General features: G+C 38.0%; 1 protein-coding gene and 1 pseudogene across 2 annotated transcripts; both read left to right on the top strand.

Moving 5' to 3' along the window:
* The first annotated feature begins 273 nt into the window (after positions 1 to 273).
* FMO2 (flavin containing dimethylaniline monoxygenase 2) lies at positions 274 to 26,650 on the top strand. 2 transcript variants are annotated; one of them, XR_008664275.1, is made up of 10 exons: positions 274 to 345; positions 962 to 1,099; positions 12,263 to 12,451; positions 14,630 to 14,792; positions 17,289 to 17,431; positions 17,771 to 17,970; positions 20,131 to 20,486; positions 22,573 to 22,645; positions 23,640 to 24,344; positions 25,029 to 26,649. XR_008664275.1 is itself a non-coding variant. In XM_055324561.1 (9 exons), the coding sequence occupies exons 2-9, from the start codon at positions 968 to 970 to the stop codon at positions 23,989 to 23,991; spliced, it is 1,608 nt and encodes a 535-aa protein (XP_055180536.1). In that variant the 5' UTR covers positions 274 to 345; positions 962 to 967; the 3' UTR covers positions 23,992 to 26,650. The 2 variants fall into 2 exon arrangements, 1 of the variants encoding a protein (XP_055180536.1); XM_055324561.1 differs by having other exon boundaries at positions 23,640 to 26,650.
* On the top strand, positions 10,487 to 10,653 carry LOC129509185 (U2 spliceosomal RNA; annotated as a pseudogene).

The following is a 26,650-nucleotide window of genomic DNA, read 5'->3' as shown; positions in this document are numbered from 1 at the left end:
TTTAACTTCTTTTGATTTATTCATATTTGCTACTTTGCTTATGAACATTGGTCACATCCATTACAGAAATGATTTTTATGCTATGTGTATGATATGTGTAAGTGTATAATTGTGTTACTTCAAAGATCATTATCCTGGACCTCAGAATATAAGTGTCTTGCTTAATTTCAGAACTCCTAACAAAGGCCCAGGCGTTTCAAGTTGCAAAAGACTGAAGGAGTGAGAAGCTCCTCCTACTTCTCACAGCCTCCTCCAACTCTTAAAGTACTTATGATCGTGTCCCAGCCCACAGCCAACAGAGAAAACCATTGTGTCAAAGAGACAGCACCAAAAGGCAAAACGAAGGTAAGGATAATAGCTGGGGATGGTAGCTGAAAAGGAAAAGCTCAGTACTCTAAAGAATGTAATGAGATTTGGCTCATATACTTATTACTATATTATTAAATTTTTTGGCATCCTTAGGGCCACCTGAGTGGCTCAGCTGGTTAAATGTCTGACTTCTGATCTCAGCTCAGATCTTGATCTCAGGGTCTCAAGTTCAAGCCCTGTGCTGGGCTTCATGCTGGGTGTGGAGCCTACTTAAAAAATAATAATAATAAATTGTTTGGCATTTTTTAAAGATTTTATTTACTTATTTAAAAGACAGAGAATGAGTAGGGGGAGAGACAGAGGAAAAGGGAGAAGCAGACTCCCCACTCAGCAGGGAGCCCAACAGGGGGGCCTAATTCCATGACCCCAAGATCATGAGATCATGACCTGAGCTGAAGACAGAGGGTTTACTGACTGGGTCACCCAGGCATCCCTGTTTGCTTATCCTCCCTCTGCCCTTCCCCCTTCTCATGTGCTCCCTAATAAAATCTTTTTAAAAAAATACAAATAAAGCTGATTACTGACCACACGATGAGGGCTTTCCTACCTCTTGTCCCAGTGAAGTAGTACTAATTGATAAATTCATTGACAGGACACCATGGCAAAGAAGGTGGCAGTGATTGGAGCGGGAGTCAGTGGCCTGGTCTCTCTGAAGTGCTGTGTGGATGAGGGACTGGAGCCCACTTGCTTTGAGCAGACTGAAGATATTGGAGGGCTGTGGAGGTTCAAAGTAGGTGGGATCTTCATGTTTCTTGAACAGATTGTGCCTACAGATGGGTCTTATTGAGGGATTTTCTAAACAACTTTGATCAAACTTATTTCATGCAGCTACACAGGAACTAAAGAAATAAGCTGTCATCTCTCCCAGATCATTACTATCCTAACCCAGATGGTCAACCCAGGCATGCAAAGAACCTTTTCTTATGGATCTTGACGCTGTCTTGCAGCCCACATTCTTGTGATTCTCTGATATTAGCATTCTCTGATATAAGCAATATACTAATATCGGAGAACATATTACAAAATAGAAGTGATGGGGATTCTTTTCAAGATGCCACTTCTGTTCCACTCATTGAGCAGATGCTTTTTCAGAGAGTGTGCTCTTACTACTACTGACTTAATTTTTCTCTGACAAATGAGCCATGTTGGTTTGTTTAGCTTTACTAATGATACTGTAAAGTAACTGCTGAGGAACTCTTTAATGACATTATTAAATATATTCACTCATTTCATTCTACTAGCCAAACTATATTATTGATAATGCTATCCATTCATCAGCTTTTACATGAATATTAGAAAGATATGTAAACAGCTATATAGATTCATAATTATTCCCTCCCATAGTCTTCTGAGTTTAATTACTAGCTTGCCACCTCCTCAGTGTGAGATCTTGGGCAAGCAATTTACATCCCTGTGTCTTAGATTTCTAAGTGTAACTGAAATAATAATAGAAAGGTCTAATTATTTCACGGTGCTGTTTTGAAGATTAAGAGAGCTAATTCATGCAAAGAACTTAGAGTACAATAAATGTTGGCTACAATGACATATATTTTATGCACAAGCAAACAGAAACTGAGGGAGGTTATGTAATTTCATCATAGTCATGCTGGAGGAACTAACATTCAAACCCAGGTCTCTATGACTTCTTTACAGCTAATGTCCTATTTATAACCTTGCCCTAACTTGCATTTTCACTCAAAAAGTTTAAACAAAAGTCCCAGCTCAGAACTCCAGAGCAACAACTTTAAGATGTGTATCAGGTACATCTAAGGGAGGGCTCGGACAGGTGAGAACACTCTAGACAGAAGCAAAAGTTTCTTTGAATACACTAAAAGCAGACTCTGACATCAGCAGAGACCATCTAAAGGGCTCTGCCTACAAGCTGACCAATTAAGGGGGAAAACACTACATCTAGCACATGTGCTTTGTGAGTTTGAACCAAGTTTTATGGCAAATTGGATAATCTTAGGTTTCTCAAATGCACGTGACTATGAGACACACCTTGAGGGTTTTGTAAAGATACTTACCACTAAATAAATAAAATAAAGATACTTAACACCAGACCAGACTTACTGAATCAAAATCTTCTGAGGAAGGGAATCTATATTTAATAGGAGTCTCAAATGAATCCTATGATGAAACAAAGTTGGCAAACTAATTGCACAAATACCAAATTAAAAAATCTATTCATTCAACTATGCAAACACAATCAGAGCTAATGATAGAGATGTTGATCCTTATATAAGACAGGTAACTTGCAGAGAAGAATCTGGAAAAACAGCTTGAATCACATTCATTTCTTACTAACAACTAATCATTAGAAACATTATAGCTTTTCTTGAAAGGGTGATATAATAAGGTAGTCATTCCTGTCTTAACCAAAGATGTTTTTTGTTGTTGCTGTTCACTCTAGGTGAACAACTCTAGGTGACCATATAGATTCCATTGGGTTTTCCCTCCTTGGGTGGATTTTTTGACCTAAGGAAGAATGTGAAGTTATAACAAATTTATATTTTTTAAAGATTTTTTATTTATTTATTAGAGAAACAGAGAGAGAGAGACAGGCAGAGGGAGAAGCAGGCTCCATGCAGGGAGCCTGACGTGGGACTTGATCCAGGGTCTCCAGGATCATGCCCTGGGCAGAAGGCGGCGTTAAACTGCTAAGCCACCAGGGCTGCCCACAAATTTATATTTAATAATAAATGTGTTACTGTTTTATACTAATTTGGGACTTAAGATAAAAAAGTCAAATGTCCCTTACTTGATTATCATCAATTTGGCAACAGACAAGGTGAGTTATTTTGAGTGGTCTGTCAAAAATATGATTTGATGAATTCCAGGAATTTTTTTTCTGCCCCAGAATATTTTTCCTGCTATCCTATTCCCAGTTCCCAGTGTCTAACATTTCAGAATTAGAGATACCTTCCTATGGGTTCAAAAAGAAAAGTTAACTTGACGGGATGAGCACTGGGTGTTATTCTGTATGTTGGTAAATTGAACACCAATAAAAATTAATTTATTAAAAAAACAAAAACAAAAAGAAAAGTCAGATTACAATTTGAATTAATTAAATATTATTAGATATAAAATCCTTAAGTATATAATTTCCTGAAACCTGTCACAATATCACATTTCAAACCTCTCAAAACTATATTTAATAGAGAAACATAAACAATTTCCTAAACCCAAAAAAGACAAATAGTCTCTCTCCAGTGTGAAACTTACAGTATGCAAAATTTCCCAGGCAGCTAAATGGGGCCATGTGAAAGTCTTGATTACCAACAGACTGGGTTGCCAAAGAGAGAAGGTACTGAAAGGGATGCTGGGAGCTGCCACACCCACTCCCCCCTCCTCACCTCTCAGTCTTTGCCACTTCACTACTCTACCATCCAGAATCAATTTGGAAAATAGGTTATTCTTTCATTTCTATATTTACACACAATTCTTCTAAGGTCACTTAACATACTTAGTGCTGACAAGTTAAAACAAAATTTGAGAATCATTGCCCCTACCCAGCTAAGAGGATGCTGAATTCTTTCAAAAGGTTTTCCAGCACCCCCTAGTGGCAGCTTTGGAACATGGGTAAGGTGGGTAATTAACGTATTTTTAGCACTTTTCCCCAATGGAAAAGTACTTGCCATGCGTCATCTTATTTTTTCTTCACAATACTCCTAAAATGTAGTGTCAGGGAGCAAGAACCCCTGTACCTTCAACAGCCCTTCTAGCTGGACTAAGAATCAAATTGACATAAGATTAACAGGAGAAAATCAAGTTTAATAGGCGTGTGCTCTGGGAATCCACATAGACATGGAAATTCTAAAGACAGTCAGGCAAAATGAGGTATATATGTCATTCTGAACTAAGGAGAAGGGGGTATGGTTCTGGGACTTCAGAGGAAAGAAATGAACTTCATGGGGTGATAGGAAAAGTAGACTCATTCTGATAGGTCACTCAGATAAAATTTATCTCTGTTAATAACCCTTATTCTAGGAAATACTCCCAATTCAGATTCTTCTGTGTTAAAGGAGAACAAAAGTTTCTCTTGAGCCAATAGAACCTCAAGTGCCTTCAGGTCAAAATAATCCACATGACAAAGTGGTACATTTGGGGCCATGGGGGGCCTGTCCTCACAGACAAATGAAGAGGATGCTAAGTTTTGGAATGAACAAATCGTCCAGGATGGTGGAAAAGGCACAAAAATGAAGGTCTATAAGATTCCTGAGTCTGTACATTTGATCATCTTAGTGAGGCGTTAAGAGAGGAAAGCATACTCTTCCTCTAGCCACTAACCACCTCTGCCTCCTTCATCATTCCTAATACCTGTGCGCATAGGAAAGTTACCAATATACATCACTTTTTGTTTGTTTTTTTTTTTACATTTGGATATAAATATATCTTTTCCCAGCTACATGTACTCAATATTCATATAATCTTTATATATAATCTTTTAATTAATCTTCACATAATATTCTTTAAATGTCTCTCCATCTTGGTTTCTTTCCTGTAGATTGGATCTGAAATTTCACTTTCTCTCTTAAAATGTGACTCCCCCAAGATATTCCAAAACCAATATTCCAAACCAATTTATCTTTACAACATATATATTTTTCAGAACCAAAGAGGTACTTAGCGTTGCTTTAGATAATGGGGAATGAATTAGACACAGTCACTTCCCTCGAAGAATTTATAATCAATTGGTCTAACAGTTGCCCACCATGACTTATGCTACACTTGGCCTGGACAGTCCACCTTATTAAAATAAATTTTGTGTTGCATTAGCTTTTTTTGCATTTGCAAAACTAAAGCTATCATTCATATAATTATATTCACATGATTTACCTCATTTTATACTTAAAATCCTCTTTTACATTATTTATTATTAATTTCAACTTAAATATAAGAAAACCAAAGGGAAGTGGCTTACCATTAGTGACTAATAAATGGCAATCGACAGGTCTTAAAACTAGCCACAATATTGAAACATAAGTAGGTTCTCTATCAGGCTTTGTCTCACCTAACTCCAATCATTCTCACTAATTTTGGGATCAATTAAAAGTTCTAAACCTTTTTTATTAGAACCACTGATGATCTGGGTCACTATCATTCTATCCTTTTGAAACTGAATTTTTAATCCTATTGATAGGAATTCACATTTGTGCATGTTAAATAGTATTAAGTTGGTTTTGTCCTTGGTCAAGAAATGTTTATTTGAAATTTCAATTCTGTCAATTCTTTTTCAATTCTTTCAATTCTATGCTTTGGGTATACACAAATTTGATCACCTATATTTATCTCCGCCAAAGTTTTTGACTCAAATGTTGAAAATAGGGAGATAAAAATGTGAAACAGACACATAAGGTATTTCCAAATGGAACTTCCCACATGACACCATCTCTGCACTGATCCAAACATGCACTTCTGTGTTTCCTATGGCTCAGTCTTTCTTCTGTTTCAAGTGGCCTGTTCTTTTTTTTTTTTTTAATCGAAAGAGAGAGAGGTCAAGGCAGGAGGGGCAGAGGGAGAAGGAGAGGGAATCTTAAGTGGGTCCCATGCTCAGTGAGAAGCCCCATGAGGGGCTTGACCTCATGACCCTGAAATCATGACCTGAGCTGAAATCAAGAGTCAGATATTTAACCAACTGAGCCACTCAGGTGGCCCAAACGACTTGTTCTTCTAAACAGCACATACTGTTCACTTAAAGTTTAACATTATACAGGACTAATGTAGGGGCAGAAAAGTTTTCCCCCCTTCCCTTCTAGGTTCTTTGGCTGGCCTAATAAATTGATATAAGACAGAGTAACAGGATAAAAGGTACAAACATTTAATAACATATATTATCAAAAAAAAAATAACATATATTATCAATTATGTACATGGGAGACACCCAGAAAAACTGAGCAAATCCCTGAAGTAGTTATCACCTTAAATACCACCTTCAGCTAAGGACAAGAGAAGAAGTTGAGGGTGGGGAGTCAGTTACCAGAGGTGTCCAGGAAAAGCAGTAAGGGTAAGGTTGTTGTGCATATTTAAGTCACTGCCTTCTCCTTTGGTAGAAGTTTCTAGACATTGACTCATCCCTTTCATCCTGGTACCTCCAGGGAGACACTCTTACAAGTGATTTCCCTTCTACATGTCAATATCTCTTACAAAACGGTACCTTCTGGATCCCTGGCTGGCTCAGTGGTTTAGTGCCTACCTTCAGCCCAGGGCGTGATCCTGGAGTCCTGGAATCAAGTCCCTCATCAGGCTCCCTGCATGGAGCCTGCTTCTCCCTCTGCCTGTGTTTCTGCCTCTCTTTCTCTCTCTGTGTGTCTCTCATGAATGAATACATAAAAAATCTTTTTTAAAAAAGGGGAGGGGGTAATTTCTACTCAGTTTTCAGAGCTTCCCCTAAGTTTGCTGTTTCTTAAAAATAGCCAGTTTAAAATAATCCCCATCCCAAATAGATATATTCTAGGGTGGCAAATTCTGTTCCTCTTCACTGGTTTAGAACAAACAGCCACTTTTTCTCCAGAAGAGATGACTGCCTTTCTCTCATTTTATTATCATTGATCAAAGCCAGAGATCTAGGGAAATATCAGTGTAATGGAAAGACAACAGAATGCAATGACAGTCTAATAAACATAGTCGTTCCCAGTTCATGTGCAAGGAGCACTTCTAAAATACAGATATCTGGGCCCAAACCAGATCTACTCGGAGGTTATATATTTCAAAGCTCCCCTGAATTCTTATAATGCAACTAGTCCACTGAATGACATTTGGGAACCACAATTTTGCCCCTGTCTATAGGACAAGAACATAAAAGTAGTTTTAGTCACACTCATTTCAAGAGGAGATAGATATAAAGTCCACCTGAAAGAGTAAAAATTTGGAATGATAGAATTATTTTTTTATTCAAATTCAATTAATTAACATATAGCATATCATCCAGTTACTCCATTCCCCCACCTCCTACCCTCCAACGACCCTCAGTTTGTTTCCTATGGTTAAGAGTCTCTTATGGTTTGTCTCCCTCTCTGCTTTCATCTTGTTTTATTTTTCTCTCCCTTCCCCATGATCCTCTGTTTTGTTTCTTAAATTCCATGTATGAGTGAGAATTGACAGAATATTTTGAAAGTAACACAATTTTACTATTTCCAACTGCTTAGAGTAACTAGCCATGAGAACAAAATATTGATTGGTAGAGGTCAATATAATAATGCTTCACAGGAGCAGTGCCTGGGTGGCTCGGTCAGTTGGGCATCTGCCTTTGGCTCAGGTCATGATCCCTGGGTCCTGGGATCTAGCCCCTTACTGGGCTTCCTGCTCAGCAGGAGAAGCTCAGCTTCTCCCTCTCCCTCTGCTGCTCTCCCTGCTTGTACACAATCTGTGTGTGTGGGGGGGTGTCAAATAAATGCATAAAATCTTTTTTAAAAATGGTTCACAATGAAAATGACCAATTTATAAGTTTTTGTAATTCCCATTCGTAATAAGTGAAACTGTTTTCACTCTATAAGCTTGCTCCTTCTGGCAGATTAAATATTACCCTTAAAATCTTTCTTAAACTTAGATTAGTTTTTATAACCTTTTTATTTTTATAGAGTCAAAGAGTAACTTCCCTCTAACCTTTGATCAAAAGATTGTAAATTCTAAATCAGTGCTGTCTGAACTAATTTGATTTCGCTACATAGTCTTCTGACATTCAGAAAATTCTATATTAAGAAAATATTTTATCATATGATGATTTATCTTAAACAGAAAAATTGTAGCAAATTCTGTTAGGAAATTCAGATTATTTATCAGTATTTGTGCTTAAATATAATTTTTAAGCACTGCTTGGATTTTTTTTTTAAGTGGCCTCCACACCCAGTGTGGAGCCCAAAACGGGGCTTGAACTCAAGACTCTGATATCAATACCTGAATTGAAATCAAAAGGCAGACACTAACTAACTGAGCCACCCAGGTGTCCCTGGCACTGCTTGTATTTTAAATAAATATATGTTACATTCATCTGTTTTGAAAGCTGTGTCTTCTGTCTCTGTCTTGGTTGACAGAAAAGCCTCTTATCTTAATCTGTCTCTACCTTTCCATCCTCAACTCCCGAATGCATTTTTATTCAATGTAATAATAAGGTCCCTAGAGATAGGAACTGTGTCCTGTTTGCATCTTGTCCTTAACTCCAAGCTCAGAGCTTGGACAGGAGAGATACTTGATATGTATTTTGTTTTTTAATAGAATTATTCTCCCTTTATAAGTTTCAGCAAAAACCAGTTTCACCCAGATTTGTCTAAATACATAGACATCTGCTTCAGCTAACATAGGAAGAAGCACATGTAAAAACAAAGCTTTTTTTGACAGCGGTATACCAATCAACCAAAATAAATATTATTACTTGATCTTCAGGAAGAAATTGTGACGTCATCATCAATTGTTGACAGATTACACCAGTATAACTCCCAAAGAAGAGTCTTGCCCAGACTGAAATTACTGTAGGAGCTCAAGCATCAGAACTAGTTCTTCTCATCACTCCAGGTGCCCTTAAAATTGACCTGACAGGGGTGCATGGGTAGCTCAGTCAGTTAAGCCTTCAGCTTGGGTCATAATCTCAGATACCTGAAACTGAACCCCGCAGGAGGCTCCCTGCTCAGTGGGAGTCTGCTTCTCCCTCTCACTCTCCCTCTATTCATTCTCTCTCTCTCTTTCTCTCAAATAAATAAATAGGATCTTTAAAAAAATAAAATTGACCTGACAGGGGAGCCAACCACATTCCATAGCCACTTTATTGGTGCTTGATAACACTAATGTGCAAGGTATAGTATAACAATCTTAGTTTAGCTATTTCAAATCTATGACTGGTTTAGTAAGATTAACCCTCATGACCTATAATAGTAGCAACAGAGGCAAACATGTGTTGCGCACTTATTTAAAGACAGGTGTGGTGTTAAGCACTTTAATCTCAGCCTGATAACAATTGATCAATGTTATAATTATTAATGAACCCCATTTTATAGGAGAAACTGAGGAAATTGACTTATATAATTTGCCCATGGCTATAAAGCCATTAAAGGTGGTAGAATCAGGATATCAACCCAGTCTGACTCCAGGGTTCTCACGTTTAACTCTACTCTGTACCACTTATAAAATTATCTGGTCTTGAGGAAAAAAAATTGGTATTTCTTTGCCTCATGAAATATAGTTGACCATTGAACATCACAGAGGTTGGGGTGCTGACCCCTGCACAGCCAAAAATCTATGTATAACTTTTGGGTCTCCCAGAACATAACTACTAATAGCCTACTGTTGACCAGAAGCCCTACTGATAACATAAACAGTCAATTAACACATACTTTGTAGGTTATATATTGTTACATACAATATTCTTACACTAAAGCAAGCTACAGAAAAGAAAATGTCATTAAGAAAATCCTAAGTATTATACAGTAAAACATCTGAGTATAAGTGGACCCACGCATTTCAACCCCATGTTGTTAGGAGGTCAACTGTATTTCCAAGTTTGAGAATTTGGTTGGATAAGAAAGTCAGATACTTTATCTTACCAAGGACATTGTACTTAACCATGTTGAAACATCCAGAAATAGTTTACGTATCAGTTTGACTCTAGTATTATGCAATTTGAAGCTAGTATTTGAACATTAAAACACCATTATTTATTCATCCAGAGTTCAGGGTCATTGTATCTTGATGTATGAGACAGAAACTACTTCATGTTCTAATACAAACTCCTTTAACATTCAAACACTTACACACAGTTAACACCACACACCAAATTCTAATCACCTAGAAAGCTGGCTGACCCTAATCTGACTAGATTTTATTAAGCCACCTGAAACTTTAACAACAGTATCATCTGAGTCTTGATTCAGGACTAGAGAAGTTAAATTCATCAGTCATATTCACATTCAAAATGGCATTTGACTCCTGGTCTACAGTAGGCATGAATGAATGAATGGATGAGTGAATGAACAAGAAAGAGAGATAGAAGGAATGTATGAGGGAGGAGGATCCTTATAAACATAGACTTAGGTTAGCAAGTATTCTACATACTACTCTTAAATAACATCATCTGAACACATTGTTTTAGTTTTAGTAACTCATATTGGTATTAATAATCCTGATAATCGCTTCTCGGCCTTTTGGCTAAGATCAAGTGTAGTATCTGTTCTTATCAGTTTAATAATCCTGATATTCTGTGAGACCCAATGCACATAAAGAGTTTTGCTGATAAAAACGATGTGATATTCCAGTTTACTCTTTTGTAAGTCTTTGAAATCAAACACAACTTCTTGTACAGAAAATTCAGGTGTGATGGTGAATGTGCTCGTGTCTGTTACCTTGGTGTCCAAGATGCTACCCTCGCTTCCTTCCTAGTACCACAGTGAACAAGGAGCTGTAACCAATGGCATGACTGAAGCTTGTAGCTTCCTTCATAACACAGACAATAACAATCGAGCTATACATTATACAATACATACAGCTATACAATACATCCCTATTTTACAGATGAGAAGATGGAAATTCAGTGCACTGACTGATCCTGACCCACACAGTCTAAAGAGAGATGTCTAACTCCATAGACCAGGCTCTTTGTGCTAGTCCTGGCTGCCTCCTTCACTGCTGCCAAAAATCTAAGGAGCCTTGATCTAAAGATTTGGCAGGAACTTAATGATTCTTTATGAATAATGATAAGAGAGAAACATAAGCAATTGATTTATTATGGTGGCAGGACTAGAATATTTCCTTTCCTTTATTTACTATTCTGTGGAAAAGATACGTGCTGTTTATGTAACATAGAGTAACATATTCCAATTAATTTATTAGTTCCTGGGGTCCCTGGGTGGCTCAGCAGTTTAGTGCCTGCCTTTGGCCCAGGGCGCAATCCTGGAGTCCCAGGATCGAGTCCCACGTCGGGCTCCCAGCATGGAGCCTGCTTCTCCCTCCTCCTGTGTCTCTGCCTCTCTCTCTCTATGTCTATCATAAATAAATAAATCTTTAAAAAAAATTTTATGAGTTCCTCCAACCCTTCCCTTTCTTTATACTGCACCCTAACATTGAGCCATAATAGCAAAGATACTTGGCCTGGATTACACTTTAGTCTCTGCATATGCAGAAGCATTTATTGAGGACTTCCTGGGTGGCATTATTTAAATTTTCTTATGCAAGCCTCTTTGATAACATTCTGATTTCAGAAACATTGAATCACTGTACTTATAAAATTTAAGATAAAGAACATTATCTGTATGCAGAGTGCTTAGAGGCAACTACAAACTGAACCATAGCATGTGCTACCTCCAGTTTTATCAAAGCATACTTGCTAACATTTAGATTTAAGTTTAAGATTTGATTGGTACTAGTGCTGTTCACTTTTATCACTTGAGGAAGGTTGATTTGCACTAAGCATAAAATGAAGTGGGGTATTCAAATTAAGATATGAAAACTACCTGCCCCTAGAAGTATTCATTTTAATTGAAATTCTCCCTTATGTTTTCTGACCAGTGCTCCAGAGTTCATTGGTTCTTAAAGAAGTGGAAGGTGGGGATAGCCTCCCCAGGGGGATTTTCAGAATGGGGCTAATCATCACAATGGCTGGCACTAAGTAGATAGAGAATGGGAATACTGAATATCCTGCAATGTGCCAAAAGGAGGATTGTCCCCACCCCCAACCCCACCAATGACAATAGCCTGGCCAGGGAGCAACAGTGGAGAGCCCCAAGTAGACCCTATCACACAGGATGCAGGAGTAGAGACTGCACCTCATCACCCAGACACTGCAGTCATTCTATAGCAATGAAAGATGAACACATCACCCAAGGGTTAGATTTGGAAGAGGAATAAAACATCAAGGAATTGTTTTAAATGTAAGATGATTCTCACCCTTTTTGATTTGATTTTTTAGGAAAATGTTGAAGATGGCCAAGCAAGTATCTATCAATCTGTCATCACCAACACCAGCAAAGAAATGTCCTGTTTTAGTGACTTTCCAATGCCGGAGGACTTTCCAAACTTCCTGCACAATTCTAAGCTCCTGGAGTATTTCCGGATTTTTGCCAGAAAGTTTGATCTTCTAAAATATATCCAGTTCCAGGTATTGTATTTTGGGTAGAATGGTTTTCTCTAAATATTTTCAGCTCACACTTAAATAGAAAAGTTACTCTGGTAATGAAAAAAATTGTGGGGGATCCCTGGGTGGCTCAGCAGTTTAGCACCTGCTTTTGGCCCAGGGCGTGATCCTGGAGTCCCGGAATCAAGTCCCGCATCGGGCCCCCTACATGGAGCCATCTTCTCCCTCTGCCTGTATCTCTGCCTCTCTCTCTCTCTCTTTCTCTGTGTGTGTGTGTGTGTGTGTCTCATAAATAAATAAAATCTTAAAGAAAAAATAAATTGTGAATAAAACAAAGTATTCCAGTCCAATTCTTTACTGAAAGATAAGAACATGATACAAAACCCAAAAAGTACTGTCACTACCCCTGATATTATAGATGTATACACACTGGCAGAAGAGGAAAATCGCCTGTTAAAATTTGAGGTTTGAATAATGATGATATTGATGATGAAACGGTACTTATACTAATATCTAAACTACTGCAGTCTCTTAGCCTCATTTCCCTTCAGAGGACAGAAGGAAAAAACTCAAACTATTTCATTTTTGGATTTTCTCTGTAGAAATAGAATTTCTGAGAAAAATGTACCAAATAAGCTCACAGTTCTCCATTCATTTATTTCATAGGCCTGTAGAAACTATTTTTTGTATTTTGTTGGGGGGCATGATACTTTCTCTGACCACATAAGGATGGCTGGATCTTTTTTGAAAAACAATTAGAGCTATCTTTCCTATGCTCCTTCCAAAACAAATAATCAACAAGAAGAAAACAATATTCTCACTAAACATGCTGAATTTTTATCAATAACCTACACTCTGAAAACTAGTAACTGTGCTTAAGAAATAAAATTAACTTTTATCTCTGAATAAATAACTGTTAGTAGAGCTTATTTTTTGTAACACATCTCATTTTCTCAGCAATTTCAGTTTTGTTCTAGGTTTGTATTATATTGATTTATAATAGCTGATTGTGGGTGGAAATCTATATTTGTAAATACCATTAAAATGCATCTAATGGGGATGCCTGAGTGGCTCAGTGGTTGAGCATCTGCTTTTGACTCAGGACATGATCCGGGAGTCCTGGGATTGAGTCCTGCATCAGGCTCCCTGAAGGAAGTCTGCTTATCCCTCTGCCTAAGTCTCTGCTTCTCTCTGTGTCTCTCATTAATAAATTTTTTAAAAGTCTTTAAAAAATGCATCTAATGTAGTTTTCCTCATTTCCTGGTGGATCCATCCTATGAATAACAGATATTTTTTATACCAGAAGCTTTTATAGGTCTTTGTCCACTTGACTACCAATTTATTTAATAGCTTTATTGCCCTGCTATGGTATGTAATTTATATAATCTGTTCTTTGAAAGATCGGGTTAAACTTGCAAGAGAGCTTATTTATTGTGTTACTGCTGTTGGGTTTCCTGGAAGTTAGAGAGGGGTTAGGAACACTCATTTCCATTATTGGTCTCTGAGTTGATATAAGCCATAAGATGTTAGGGCCCCACTCAGCCTATAAAAGTCTCAATTGGATTTCTAATAACCTCTGAAGATGTTGGTTCTTAAATCACATTTTGAATAGCAATAATTTACAGTACTTTAGCTAATCTACTATCCTAAACTGCAAATCTGAAATGTTCACTCTCACCCAAGAATACCCAGACATTTTATAGTCTTTTCACAAGCTTTACACTAATGGTCTATATATATTTTTTAGTTGAAACAGCCTCAATTCCTATTAATGGGATTCTGACAATGTGCCAGACACTATGCAAGGTGCCTCACATGAAGTATTTTCTCTAATACAGAGTCTGCACAGTGGTAGGCACATAAAAGTTTCTTAATAATACTGTGTGATCATTTGTATGATGAAGAACTGTTCTATATCTTGCTCAGACTTTGTCTTTCTTTTATGTGTCTCTCTCAAGTCCTTATTCAGTCCTTAACAGACTGATTCCCATGGCTAAGTACCATATTCTTGGTAGCTCCCTGCCAAAGAAGAATGAGAAGGGGACACTTAACAGTCTTTGCCTTAAGTGGCTTGAACTGGGGATTCAAATGGAACCTAGAGTCACACATTGCACTCTACCTATTCCCACTCCCAAGGTACTGGGTGAAGCCCTTGTTATGCCAGAGTAATGCTCAGTGATGCCTTCTCTGTGTTCATTCAAGACAACAGTCCTCAGTGTGAAAAAACACCTGGATTTCTCATCCTCTGGCCAATGGGAAGTTGTTACTGAGAGGAACAGCAAGAAGCAAAGTGCTGTCTTTGATGCAGTTATGGTTTGCAGTGGCCATCACATCCTCCCTCACATCCCACTGGAGTCATTTCCAGGTGAGACCTCTGGAGATTCCCAGCCTTTCAGAGTAGGTGTTGTTGGGGAAGAAAAACTTCCCTCTATACTTCAACATTCTTTTGGCTAGTCTGAGTTAAATTAACATGAAACAGATTACTAGGAAAAAATAAAATTCAAGTGTGTCTGGGTGGCTCAGTCAGTTAAGAGTCTGCCTTTGGCTCAGGTCATGATCCCGGGGTCCTGGGATCAAGCCCCTCCTCAGGCTCCCTACTCAGTGAAGTCTGCCTCTCCCTCTTCCTCTGCCCCTCCTCCCTCATGTCCTCTCTCTCTTTCCTTCTCTCTCTCTCTCAAATAAATTTTTTTTAATTTTTAAATAAAATGATGCATACAGCGACTTGATAAGAATATGAGGCCAACAGGCAGTCAGGCAATTGAGGCTTGTGTGTCATTCTGAGCTAATAAGAAGGGGGTAGGGGTTGGGGACTATAAAGGGAAGGAAGACAATTCACAGGAAGATGAAAAAGGGTAAATGTTCGGTAAACTCATGTTTACTGGGCCACTCAGAAAGCATGAGACACAGAGAGGAGAATTAACAAACAGACTTTGATAAGTTCCTCCCTATCTACCTCACCTAGTTCATATTATACTGTAGTTATCTACGGTGTCAGCTCCCTTCCTAGAGCAGGTCCTCCATCTAAATTCTTTTAGGCAGTTAGGAGGGAAGTCAAAGGTTTTTCTGAGCCTTCTGTTTCTTAAAAATTATTAGCCTAAAATAATCCACATTCCAGGGAGACACATTTGAGGTGATTGCTTCCCTACAGTGTCCAGGCATTTTATATGCAGATTGGATTGACAAGCAGAATTAACTACTGCAACTGGGCATAACATTAAGATCTGGATAGAGCTATAAAGATGAAAGTCTCCACATTCCAACTTTGTTTCTATTGACCTCTTTGGGTCTTCATGACACAGGGACTTCAGCCTACTTCCTCCGAAGTTAGTAAATCTTCCCCAGAATTCCAGAGAATTTTCACCCAACAGAGGGGTTCTCTGTTGGAGAGGCCCTCATAGCCATGTATACTATCTTGGCCTTTATCTATCCTGCCAAACACTGTTACTTTGTTGTGTCCTTGGAGACTTTTCCTCAGAGCCATGCCTACAGATAGGGTTATTGAGGAGATTCCCTGGGAATAAGTGCTCCTACAGGACCATGATGGGTACAGAGAGAGCAGAGGAGAGGAGTGCAGACAATGGAACCCCACACGTGTCTGTCCTGGTACCTCCCAGCCCCTTCCCTCAGAGAGCATACTTCCTTCTCAAGACCCTCAGGGAAACATCTAATACAGTGGTTCACAGTCGAAGCCTCACATTCAAACCACCTGTGGAACTTCTAATATCCTAATGACCTTCAAAAGTTCAATTGGTATAGGTAGACCTAGATCAATTAGGGATTGCTCAAATGATTTTAATATGTAGCCAGGCATGAGATCTTCTACCCTAAAGCAGTGATTCTCAAAAATAATGACTTGGAGAGCTTTTAAAACCACAACTTGCTAGGCTCCATCTCTGACACTTCCAACTCGGCAGATATGGCATCATGAAGCTGAGAATTTGCATTTCCAACAAGTTCCCAGGTTCCAACTAACAATGCTGGCCAAATGACCACACTTGGCAAACTAATGACCTAAAGGTTCTTTCAAGCCATTCACCATCAAAGACAAATACTTTAATAAAGTCATATTTTTCTGGGAAAGAGACAGGCTTATCTTCAAAATGGCTTATCCAGTAAGTTACTGACTCACTGCACTGTGGAAACCAACCTTCAAATTCTATGTGCCTGGTTTTTCTTTATTTTAATTTTCATTTGCTTTTGCAAAATAAGAATGATATTCTAATTATTACACAACTATAATAAAAGCACTTCACAATATGTCCAAAAACACTTAAAAGAATACATGTGCTATATGATATTAAACTATCATTTGTAGGGGCACCTGGGTGGCTCAGAGGTTGAGCATTTGCCTTTGGCTCAGGTGTGATCCTGAGGTCCTGGGATCGAGTCCCACATCAGGCTCCCCCGGGGAGCCTGCTTCTCCCTCTGCCTGTGCTTCTACCCCTCTCTCTGTGTTTCTCATCAATAAATAAATAAATTCTTTTTAAAAAAATAAAGTACCACTATACAGTCCAAAATTAGATAATGAGTAGTTGGAAGCCAGCATCTGTCTCTGCTCTAATCATCAAAACCATTTACTAAAAAAAAAAAAAAAAAAAAAAAAAAAAAAAAAATTTACTTTTTTTAATAAATATGAAAGCTGCAGGCTCTGAAATCAACTCTTTTGGTCCTGTTCCATATGCATACACTAACATTTCTCATATACTTTATGCTTTGAGTTTGCCAATCAGCCTTGCCATTGTAACTGTCCTAAGAGGGGAAGAGGCAAAACAAATAATTGACTCTGGAAAAAGAAAAGCTGTTAATGCACTTTTATTGAAATTAACATAGTTCATGGACTTCTCTCTTCTTTTCCTTGAAGGTATCGAGAGGTTCAAAGGCCAGTATTTCCATAGCCGCCAATACAAGCACCCAGAAGGATTTGAGGGGAAACATATCCTGGTGATTGGACTAGGGAACTCGGCCTCAGATATTGCCGTTGAGTTGAGTAAGAAGGCTGCTCAGGTGCGATGCTCTCTGCTTATTTTGTACCATGGAGGAGAGAAAGGAGGAGGGGTATATTGGAAAATCCCAGCCATATAACCAATGCTTCATTACTCATTAATTGGTGGTTGGTTGGTTGGTTGGTTGGTTGGTTATTTGGTTACTACAGTGTGGTATCATAAAAAATCTGGAAGTCAGGAAGCCAAGGTTTACCTCCCAGCCCTGCTACTTATCAGCCATGTAACCTAGAGCAAGTCTTTTACTTCTCTGAACCATACATGTGATATGTCATCTACACAGTAGATTCCTCCCTAAAGGGACAATGCCTTGATTTAAACAGCATTCCTGTTTGCTTACCAGGTATTTATCAGCACCAGACATGGTTCCTGGGTCATGAGCCGTATCTCTGAAGATGGTTATCCCTGGGACATGGTATTCCACAGCCGGTTTAGGTCCATGCTCCGAAATGTCCTGCCACAAACAATTCGAAAATGGATTATGGAACAGCAGATGGATCGGTGGTTCAACCATGAAAATTATGGCCTTGAGCCTCAAAACAAGTAGAGTTCTTTTGCTTCTTTATGGTATACTCATTGGTAAGCAAGGTTGTCAGAGGTACCTCTTTATAAAGAGCCAAATTGCTAACATGGTATTTCAAACTACAACCTAAGAGTATGAGTATCATAGACATCCTGGAATTTGAATTCCAAATTTGTTCTGTATATCTTTTAAAAATTAAATACTTAAGAAGATGAGGTATAAATATTTTGAACTTTTTATGGCTGAGTAATATTCCATTTTGTACACCACATCTTTTGTATCCATTCATCAGTTGATGAACAGTTAGATTGCTGCCATATTTTAGCTATTGTAAATAATGCTGCAATGAACATGGGGATGCATATGTCTTTTAAAATCAGTGTTTTCATTTTCTTTGGGTAAATACCTAGTAGTGGAATTACTGGGTGGTATAAATTCTATTCTTAATTTTTTAATGAACCTACACACTGTTTTCCACAGTGGCTGCACCAATTTGCATTTCCACCAACAGTGCATTAGGGTTCCTTTTTCTACACATCCTCACCAATACTTGTTATTCCTTGTGTTTTTGGTTTTAGTAATTCTGACAGGTGTAAAATAATATCTCATTGTGGTTTTAATTTGTCTTTCCCTGATAATTAGTGATGTTGAACATCTTTTCATGTGTCTGTTAGCCAACTGTGTCTTCCTCAGAAAAACATCTCTATTCAGGTCTTCTGCCCATTTTTAATTGGATTACTCAGCCATAAAAAAAGAAATGAAATCTTGCCACTTGAAACAACATGGATGGGCCTAGAGGATATATGCTAAGTGAAATAAGTCAGAGAAAGACAAATACCATATGATTTGATTCATGCATGGAATTTAAGAAATAAAAGAAACAAACAAACAAACAAACAAAACAGACTCTTGAATACAGAGAATAAACCGATGGTTACCAGAGGGGAGGTGAGAGAAGGGATGGATGTAAGAGACAAAAAGAATTAAGAGTACACTTATCTTGATGAGTATTGAGAAGTGTACAGAATTGTTGAATCACTATATTGTACATCTGAAACTATTATAACACTGTATGCTAATTATACTTGAATTAAAAAAAAAAACAAGTTAAAAAAAAAGAAATATTATGAGCTACTCCAGAAAGCAGAACTTGGATTATAGGAAGAAGTCCCTAATACCCAAAGCTGTCCAACAGTGGAAAAGACTGCTTTAAGAGATTGCAATCTTCCTTTCAAAGGGGTGTGGTGGGAAATGTGTTCCGAATTCTCCATGTGATAACTCATGCTTTGCTAATTCTGTACACCATAAGGGTTCTTCCCATGAGCAGCTTTTGAGAACATATTCATCATCTCTTTGCCAAAAAATAAATCTCTACTAAGCTCAAAGTTATATATCTTATCTTATAAACACAAGAAAACAGTATGTTTATTTTTCTTTAGTTGATAACAGGCTCCTTCCCTTTAAAAAATACAAAAACAGAAGAACTTTGGAATCTTTCAACAAATGCCATGTGACTGCTTAGTTCTGAGATCTGATACATGAGGCATGTATTGTCTTTTAAAAAAAATGGTTCTCAAATCTACAAAAATGGGAATTTCAGAAATACAACCAGACCTTATTACCCATGCTATGACATACAGAAACTCCATGGATATTTGGGATCAACAAATTCCCCAAACTTAACTTTATGCATTAGATTTTACACTGACTGGTCCTTATACTGGTCCCTTAATAAGACTTTCAAAACTAATGGGGATTTAACAAAAATTTCCTTTCTAATTTATGATCAGATATAGATTAAATGGAGCAACAAGATAATTAAAGGTAGATATCATAAAACAATAGTGGAAACATCAATGGGATGACAATGACTAGAATATTCAGGGACTGACCATAGGTACTGGTATTTAAGCCCTTGGGGATGCCTCCTTTTATGAAATGTCTTTTTACCTACATCACCTACATGTTTTCGCTTCTGTGTTGAGGGGAGAGATTTGTGAATGAAGTCACAAATGAAGTCAGATAGTAAAGTCTGGGGTAGGCCAACTAATCAAGTTAGAAAGTTTTATGGATATTTGAGAAACTTCTTTATTCAAAGAGCCAACCCCATAAAATATCAAGAGAGTTTCAAGATTCTTCATTAGATGTTCCCTCTAAGAGTTTTCTTCTGGGCATTTCAGATATCTTATGAAAGAACCTGTACTAAATGATGATCTTCCAAGTCGTATACTCTATGGAACCATCAAGGTGAAACCAAGAGTGAAAGAGCTCACAGAAACTTCTGCCATCTTTGAAGATGGAACAGTGGAGGAAGAGATTGATGTCATTGTCTTTGCAACAGGATATACTTTCTCTTTTCCCTTCCTTGAAGATTCACTTGTTAAAGTAGAGGATAAAATGGTCTCACTGTATAAATACATGTTCCCTCCTCACCTGGAGAAGTCCACTCTGGCATGCATTGGTCTCATCCAGCCCCTAGGTTCCATTTTCCCAACTGTTGAACTTCAAGCTCGTTGGGCTACCAGGGTCTTCAAAGGTATGTGAATGGGCAAGTGAGGGGCTGAGGGTTTTATTCCTGATGGAGTATGCTCAATAACGAGTTTAGGTATGGGCATTGCCAGTAAGAAATTTGCCAACCTTAGGCTGTGCTTGAGAAATTAACATGCTAAAAAATTAGTGGAGAATTTGCAAAATAACAAATACAGAGATAAAATAATAACAATAATGATAATAAAGATCTACAATCATCTCTTTAAAATATTAGAAAGTTCAGAGAATTTCAATTATCATAAAACTAAGTACATATTATCCTTTCCTGGAATCATGAGAGAATAGTTGAGAAGCAAAAGTTCCATGACTCATGGTTTTACCTATATGATGTTTATAAATTCCTCTGTGCAAATCTAGAGACCCATACAATAACTCCAAATTAACTCTTAATACATTAAGAATCTCAGTCTCACAGATTCTTACAAAGTTATAAAGTTATTGAAAGGTTTCTGTGTAAGTAACTATATAGCACTTTGCATTCCTCAGAAGGCTATTATCTCCCTGACCCCAGGGTTCAATTCAGCTCAAACAAAACTCATTGAATACCTACCCTTGTGATGGAACCTGGTAGGATAGAGAGCAATTTAAACAGATTATTTCCAGGTATTAAGACAAATGCTTTGTAGAGGGATGCATGGAATACATGAGAAGAAGACAAGGGTGCTCTGCAGTAGCAGAGTGGAATAAAGGAGGGCATATGGTCCAGGAAAACTTGCTAGATGACCAGGTTTCTCAGATGCAGAAAAAGGGAATCACTTAAACCAAAGCACAGAGGCATGATGGATATGGAGAAATACAAGTTATTTGACATTCCCAGAACATGACATGTGAGGCAGAGAGGGGTGAGAGACCATTCTTTCAGGAGAAGAGCCAGGACATGGGAGCCTTGGAAGACATGCTAAGAAGCTTACAATATAAAACATAAGTTGGCTCTTTCCACATCTGGCCACACATAAAATCATCTGGTGGACCTTTGGGGACTCTGGTTAAGTCTGGCCTAGGGACAGACCTAGAATCTCCATTTTAAAAAGCTCTTCAGCCAGAGGACCCAATGAAAGGTAAGCAAGGAATAAACATTATCAGATTTACATTTTCAATAGATTATTTCAGCATCAGTGTGGAAGATAGATTTGAAATGAGAAAAGAATGGGGTCTCTGAGATCAGTGAGAAGGCCACTACACTGTAAGGCTCTGCTGACACATGATGTAGCTGAGCCAGGCAAAGAGACAAAGTGGAGAAGACAATAGAAATGTGAGAAATAGGGATAAAAATCCGCAGGACAGAATGATCGGCTGAATGTAGAGCATCTGAGAGGAGTAGGGAGGAATCACAGATGACTTGCAGATCTCTGGCCATGGGAACTGGATGGACAGCAGGGCTCTGAATAGAGAGAGGACATGTGGAAGAAGATGCAAGTCTGACCAGGAGGGCTTCAGTGATGGGCTCGGTTCTTATCTCATTGACTCTAGTATGTCTGATAACTAGCTGTATCTAGAGGAAACGGACCATTTCAACATGTCTGAGAATACCTGTAGACAGGGATGGAATCATAAGCACACAGTAATAACTCCTGCATTAATCTACCTTCTCTGTCCCCACTGCTCCACTTCACCCCCACCAGGTTTACTTCAACAGCCTCTTAACTGGTCTCACTTCCTTTAAACTCATTTACCTAGAGCCCATTTTCCAAAATTCACCAGCTAGAAGGATCTTTCTAAAGAGCAAATCTGATCTTGTTACCACCTGCAGAAAACCCTCCCATGGCTTCCCATCACATTCAGAATAGAGCTCAAGCCACCTGGCAAGGCTTCCAGCTCTTCAGGCTGGCCTTCCTTCTCTAGCCTCTTTTCTCACTCCCTCCCCATCAGAGTTCATGCTGTAGCCCATGCTCCCCTTGAGGGCAACATAACATAGAACTCAATAAGAGAGGCACACCCTGGAGTCCAACAACACTGCAGTCCTGACTGGCATAACATGGGTAAATAGCCAGAGTTTAATTGTAGGAATCAACTACTATAAAAAGCAATGATATTGAATCAACCCACTACTCAATCCAGCCTTTTATTTCTAGGCTTGTGTACCTTGCCCTCAGGGAGCACTATGATGGCGGACATTATCAAGAGGAATGAAAAAAGAATAGATCTGTAAGAATTTTTCTTTAATTCTTTACATAAAGCAGTGTTTCTCCAAGTATAGTGACCTAACTACCCTCAAAACCTACTTAGCCATTTCTTAAAAATGCAAGTTCCTGGATCACAACCCAGACTAACTGAATTGGAACCTCAGGATGAAACTGGAAATTTGTGCTTTTATGTTCTCCCTAGGTGATTTATATACATACTAGTTTAAGAACCAACTATATGAAGATAGAATTTTTACCAAATCAGGACTTTTTTTGGACTTAATTTTATTTCAGTTTTGTATGATGCCCATGTTAGATTCCCTATCTTCTCAGGCTGCCCACTCTCTGTGGGGAGAGGGGAAATGGAATGAGAACAGCAGTAGTGATAGTGGCCCGAGTGTCTCTGAAAAGCTAGCTGGGGGATGTCCTATCAAAGTAAATTAGGAGTTGGTGTGAGATGAAAGTAGATGTATGCTTTGTGATAGGATAGAATGGGGTGCAATAGTGATCATGCACCCTTGGACAGTAGACTTGGGCGCCTGACATCACACATAGGAGATGTCTCATGGTCAAATTCTAATTAATCTAACATTTATTGAGCAGCTCTTATATGCCAGCCAGAGTGCCAACTGCTTTAATAATTTAACAAGCAAATACTAAACAAGACACTCAGCTAAGCTTTCATCTGTGTTAGCTCATGAATTTTTGCAGCTTGACTAATTTGTACTTGCCTAGAGAACTGAAGCCACTTACTAAATATCAAATAATAATCATGGTCATAAACTTTGTCACATCCCTAGAACTTCCATGAATTCATGGCTATTTATTTTACAGCCTACTCTCAATCTGAGATCTAAGCCTTCTGAAGGAATAAGCTCACACCTTCCACCAGAGATTGATTCAAACCTCATTTACTCATTCATCCCTTCATTGTTCCAACATCTATTGAACATCTACTGTTTTTATGTAACTTAGAACATTTTGTGAATCTACCCTTTTGCACTTTCTTCATTAAGGTTTGGAAAGAGCCTGAGCCAGACACTGCAGACCAATTACGTTGACTACTTGGACGAGCTTGCCTTAGAGATAGGTGCGAAGCCAGACCTCCTGTCTCTCTTGTTAAAAGACCCCAAACTTGCTGTGAAGCTCTACTTCGGACCCTGCAACTCCTACCAGTACCGCCTCATTGGGCCCGGGCAGTGGAAGGGGGCCAGGAGTGCCATCCTCACCCAGAAACAAAGGATACTGAAGCCTTTAAAGACACGGGCACCAAAAGCTTCAAGTGATTTCCCTATTTCCTTCCTGTTGAAAATTCTGGGGCTTCTCGCTATTGTTGTGGCCTTTTTTTTTCAGCTTCAATGGTTCTAATCCATCAGCATAAAGTTGACTTTAGTGTCAGTCAGTTCCTCTTAAAAAAGAAAAAAAAACTAAAAAAGAAAAAATACAAAATCTAGATTCTATATTTCAGAGTTGGGAGGAGCAGAGAGAGGTTGCTGTAGAGAATTCGAAGAATTAGGTCCGGGTAAAACACCAAAATGGTGTCATGAAAGTTCTTTGCCATTTCACTTTTCCTTCAAGTTCACCAGACTCTCCAAAAGGACAATTAAATAGCACTGGCTACATACTGCCAGCCCCCATGGAAGAGGGCTGTGTGGAAAAAAATAGAAATATGCAAAAGGAAAAACAAGCTCCATGGTTGAAAACATTGGAAAATTTCAATGGTGGGTAAATACTTAAACTCCTGCATGATGTTCTTGATAGTCTTCTTACTTGGACTGTATTTGGTAACAAAGCTCTCAGGAGTTAGGTCATGCTCCATTTGATTAGCAAGGAATCACTCAAAAGTCCTGGCATAAAAAATGAGAAGCTAGACTCAGAAATTGATGGCAATGATCAGGCAAGACTCCTGAGCTTCCTGGTGAAAGCTAAGCCAATAGCCACATTTCTTACATTTTGATAGAAACACAGCTATAAATATACCAAAACAGCTATATACATATTTAGTACTTATCATAGACCAGACATTGTGCTAAATGCACATCATATGTATTAACTTCATTTAAATCTCACAATAATTCTCCAAGATGTGTGAGGCTATTCTACCCATTTTACAGATGATGAAACTGAGACTCAGAGCAGTTGTGTAACATGCCCAAGACCATACAGCTGGTCTTGTATGGAGCTGGGATTGGAACCCAGTTTTGCTTGATTCTAGAACTGCAGATCATAACCTTTACCCAGAATATACTTATTTACAAAAACCCTTATTATTGATAAAGTACTTATTAACAGTTTATTATATTTGTAATCATATATATGTTGCTTTTGGAAGAACTTAATACAGATAACAGTATTCTTCTTGCAAATATAATCAATTAATTGTATTCATAATACTTGTTTTATAGACCAGCCAGATCTAAAAAGCATTTGAAGGAATTTACAATGAAAACCTATACAAGGCGGCGGCCTGGGTGGCTCAGTGGCTCAGCGGTTTAGCGCTGCCTTCAGCCCAGGGAGTGATCCTGGAGATCTAGGATCAAGTCCCTGCATGGAGCCTGCTTCTCCCTCTGCCTCTCTGCCTCTCTCTGTGTGTTTCTCATGAATAAATAAATAAATATTAAAAAAAAGAAAACCTATACAAGAACATTTAAGATAATCATTGGCATTTTGAAAAAACAAGCATCAAGGAAGAAGTATATGTCTCAAGTAGATGAAAAGCATTATAATAATTTAGCCTTGTATTTAGCTCTAACCTTAAAAATAACCAATGCAAAAAGTGAAACAATATGTAATCTCTGTCATTTGATAAAAGGAAGCATAGCAGTTTGTCAGGAGACATACATTCTTGGAACTGAAATCTAAAAAAGATACAAGCAATTCAACATCAACAGATATTGAGCAACATAATAAACATTTGGTTTATCAGTCTACTACAGTCATTCTCTGCATGAACTGTGCTTCGGGAAATAAACTATGCCCTAAGCCCAAGGCCTTTTGAAGAGGGAAAAAGTCAGAGATTAGAGATTTAAGCAAATTTCTCCTCTTACTCTTCCAAAGTCTGTGTGGAAACTGTTCTTCACTTTGGCCTGGATTTGTCCCTGAAGTATCCAGAGCAATGTAATGGCAACCTGTCAGTGGAAGCTTTATTTTTTATTGAAATGCAAAATAATTTTTCATTGTCCTATGGGCAGTTTTCTTTGAAAAAATTGCAGATGGTATATATACTTCTTGATTAAAAACTGATTACTTTGCTAATTATTAAAATTATTTGCCAGCCATTATGGCTTGCAATATATGGCTTGCAATATGATGCAGAAAGCCATTTTATTATTGATAAAAATAATATTGATAATAATAATAAATTGAAAGCCTTTATGGCTAGAACAGGTGAACTGTTGTCTGTGGATTAAATGCAGAGCACTACATATTTCTGTAAATAAAGTTTTATTGGAACACAACCACAAAATACATTTATGGTCTGTGGCTGCTTGCAAGCTATAATAGCAGAGGTAAGTAGTTGCAACAAAAACAGTGTGACTCACATGCTATAAAAAATTTAATTTTATTTCTTTAATCCTCAAACCCTTATTATGCATCAGCAGATTGAAACTCAATAGAGTCAAATGATCTTCCCAAGTTATGTGGCCTGTAAGTGGGTCCAGCTGGGCTTTACTGCCAGCACATGATGGTGTACCAGATAACGAACTGGAAAAAAGTCATTTATTCTTTGTTTTTCAGTGTCTGTCTTATATCCAAGATAAAAATGTAATTTTAATCAATTCTGTTCCCTCTCTACACACCAAAAATAAAATTTACCCCCCAAGAATACTAAAAACTACAAGTTGTCAAAGATTCACAAATGCTCTTAATATGTCTGATAAGATGATATAAAAGTATATTAATGTCTACATTAATAAATATTATATTAATTTAGGTATTAAAATATCTAAATAAGAATGGGAACTGCATTTGTTTAAGAAATAGATATATCTTCACAAGTGCCTGAGGAAAAAAAGAGAGACTTGAG

The sequence above is a fragment of the Nyctereutes procyonoides genome, unplaced genomic scaffold, assembly GCF_905146905.1.
Source record: "Nyctereutes procyonoides isolate TBG_1078 unplaced genomic scaffold, NYPRO_anot_genome, whole genome shotgun sequence".
NCBI lineage: Eukaryota > Metazoa > Chordata > Mammalia > Carnivora > Canidae > Nyctereutes > Nyctereutes procyonoides.
The sequence above is the reverse complement of the archived record's forward strand: the minus strand, read 5'-3'. Positions and strand labels throughout refer to the sequence as shown.

What these genes read in the sequence shown, in the direction of transcription:
- FMO2 (XM_055324561.1), top strand. Translation starts at nt 968, where the DNA reads ATGGCAAAGAAGGTGGCAGTGATTGGAGCGGGAGTCAGTGGCCTGGTC. An exon ending in TAAAATATATCCAGTTCCAG is followed by an intron (nt 12,452 to 14,629) that starts GTATTGTATTTT and finishes TGTTCATTCAAG; the next exon opens with ACAACAGTCCTCAGTGTGAA. An exon ending in AATGAAAAAAGAATAGATCT is followed by an intron (nt 22,646 to 23,639) that starts GTAAGAATTTTT and finishes TTCTTCATTAAG; the next exon opens with GTTTGGAAAGAGCCTGAGCC.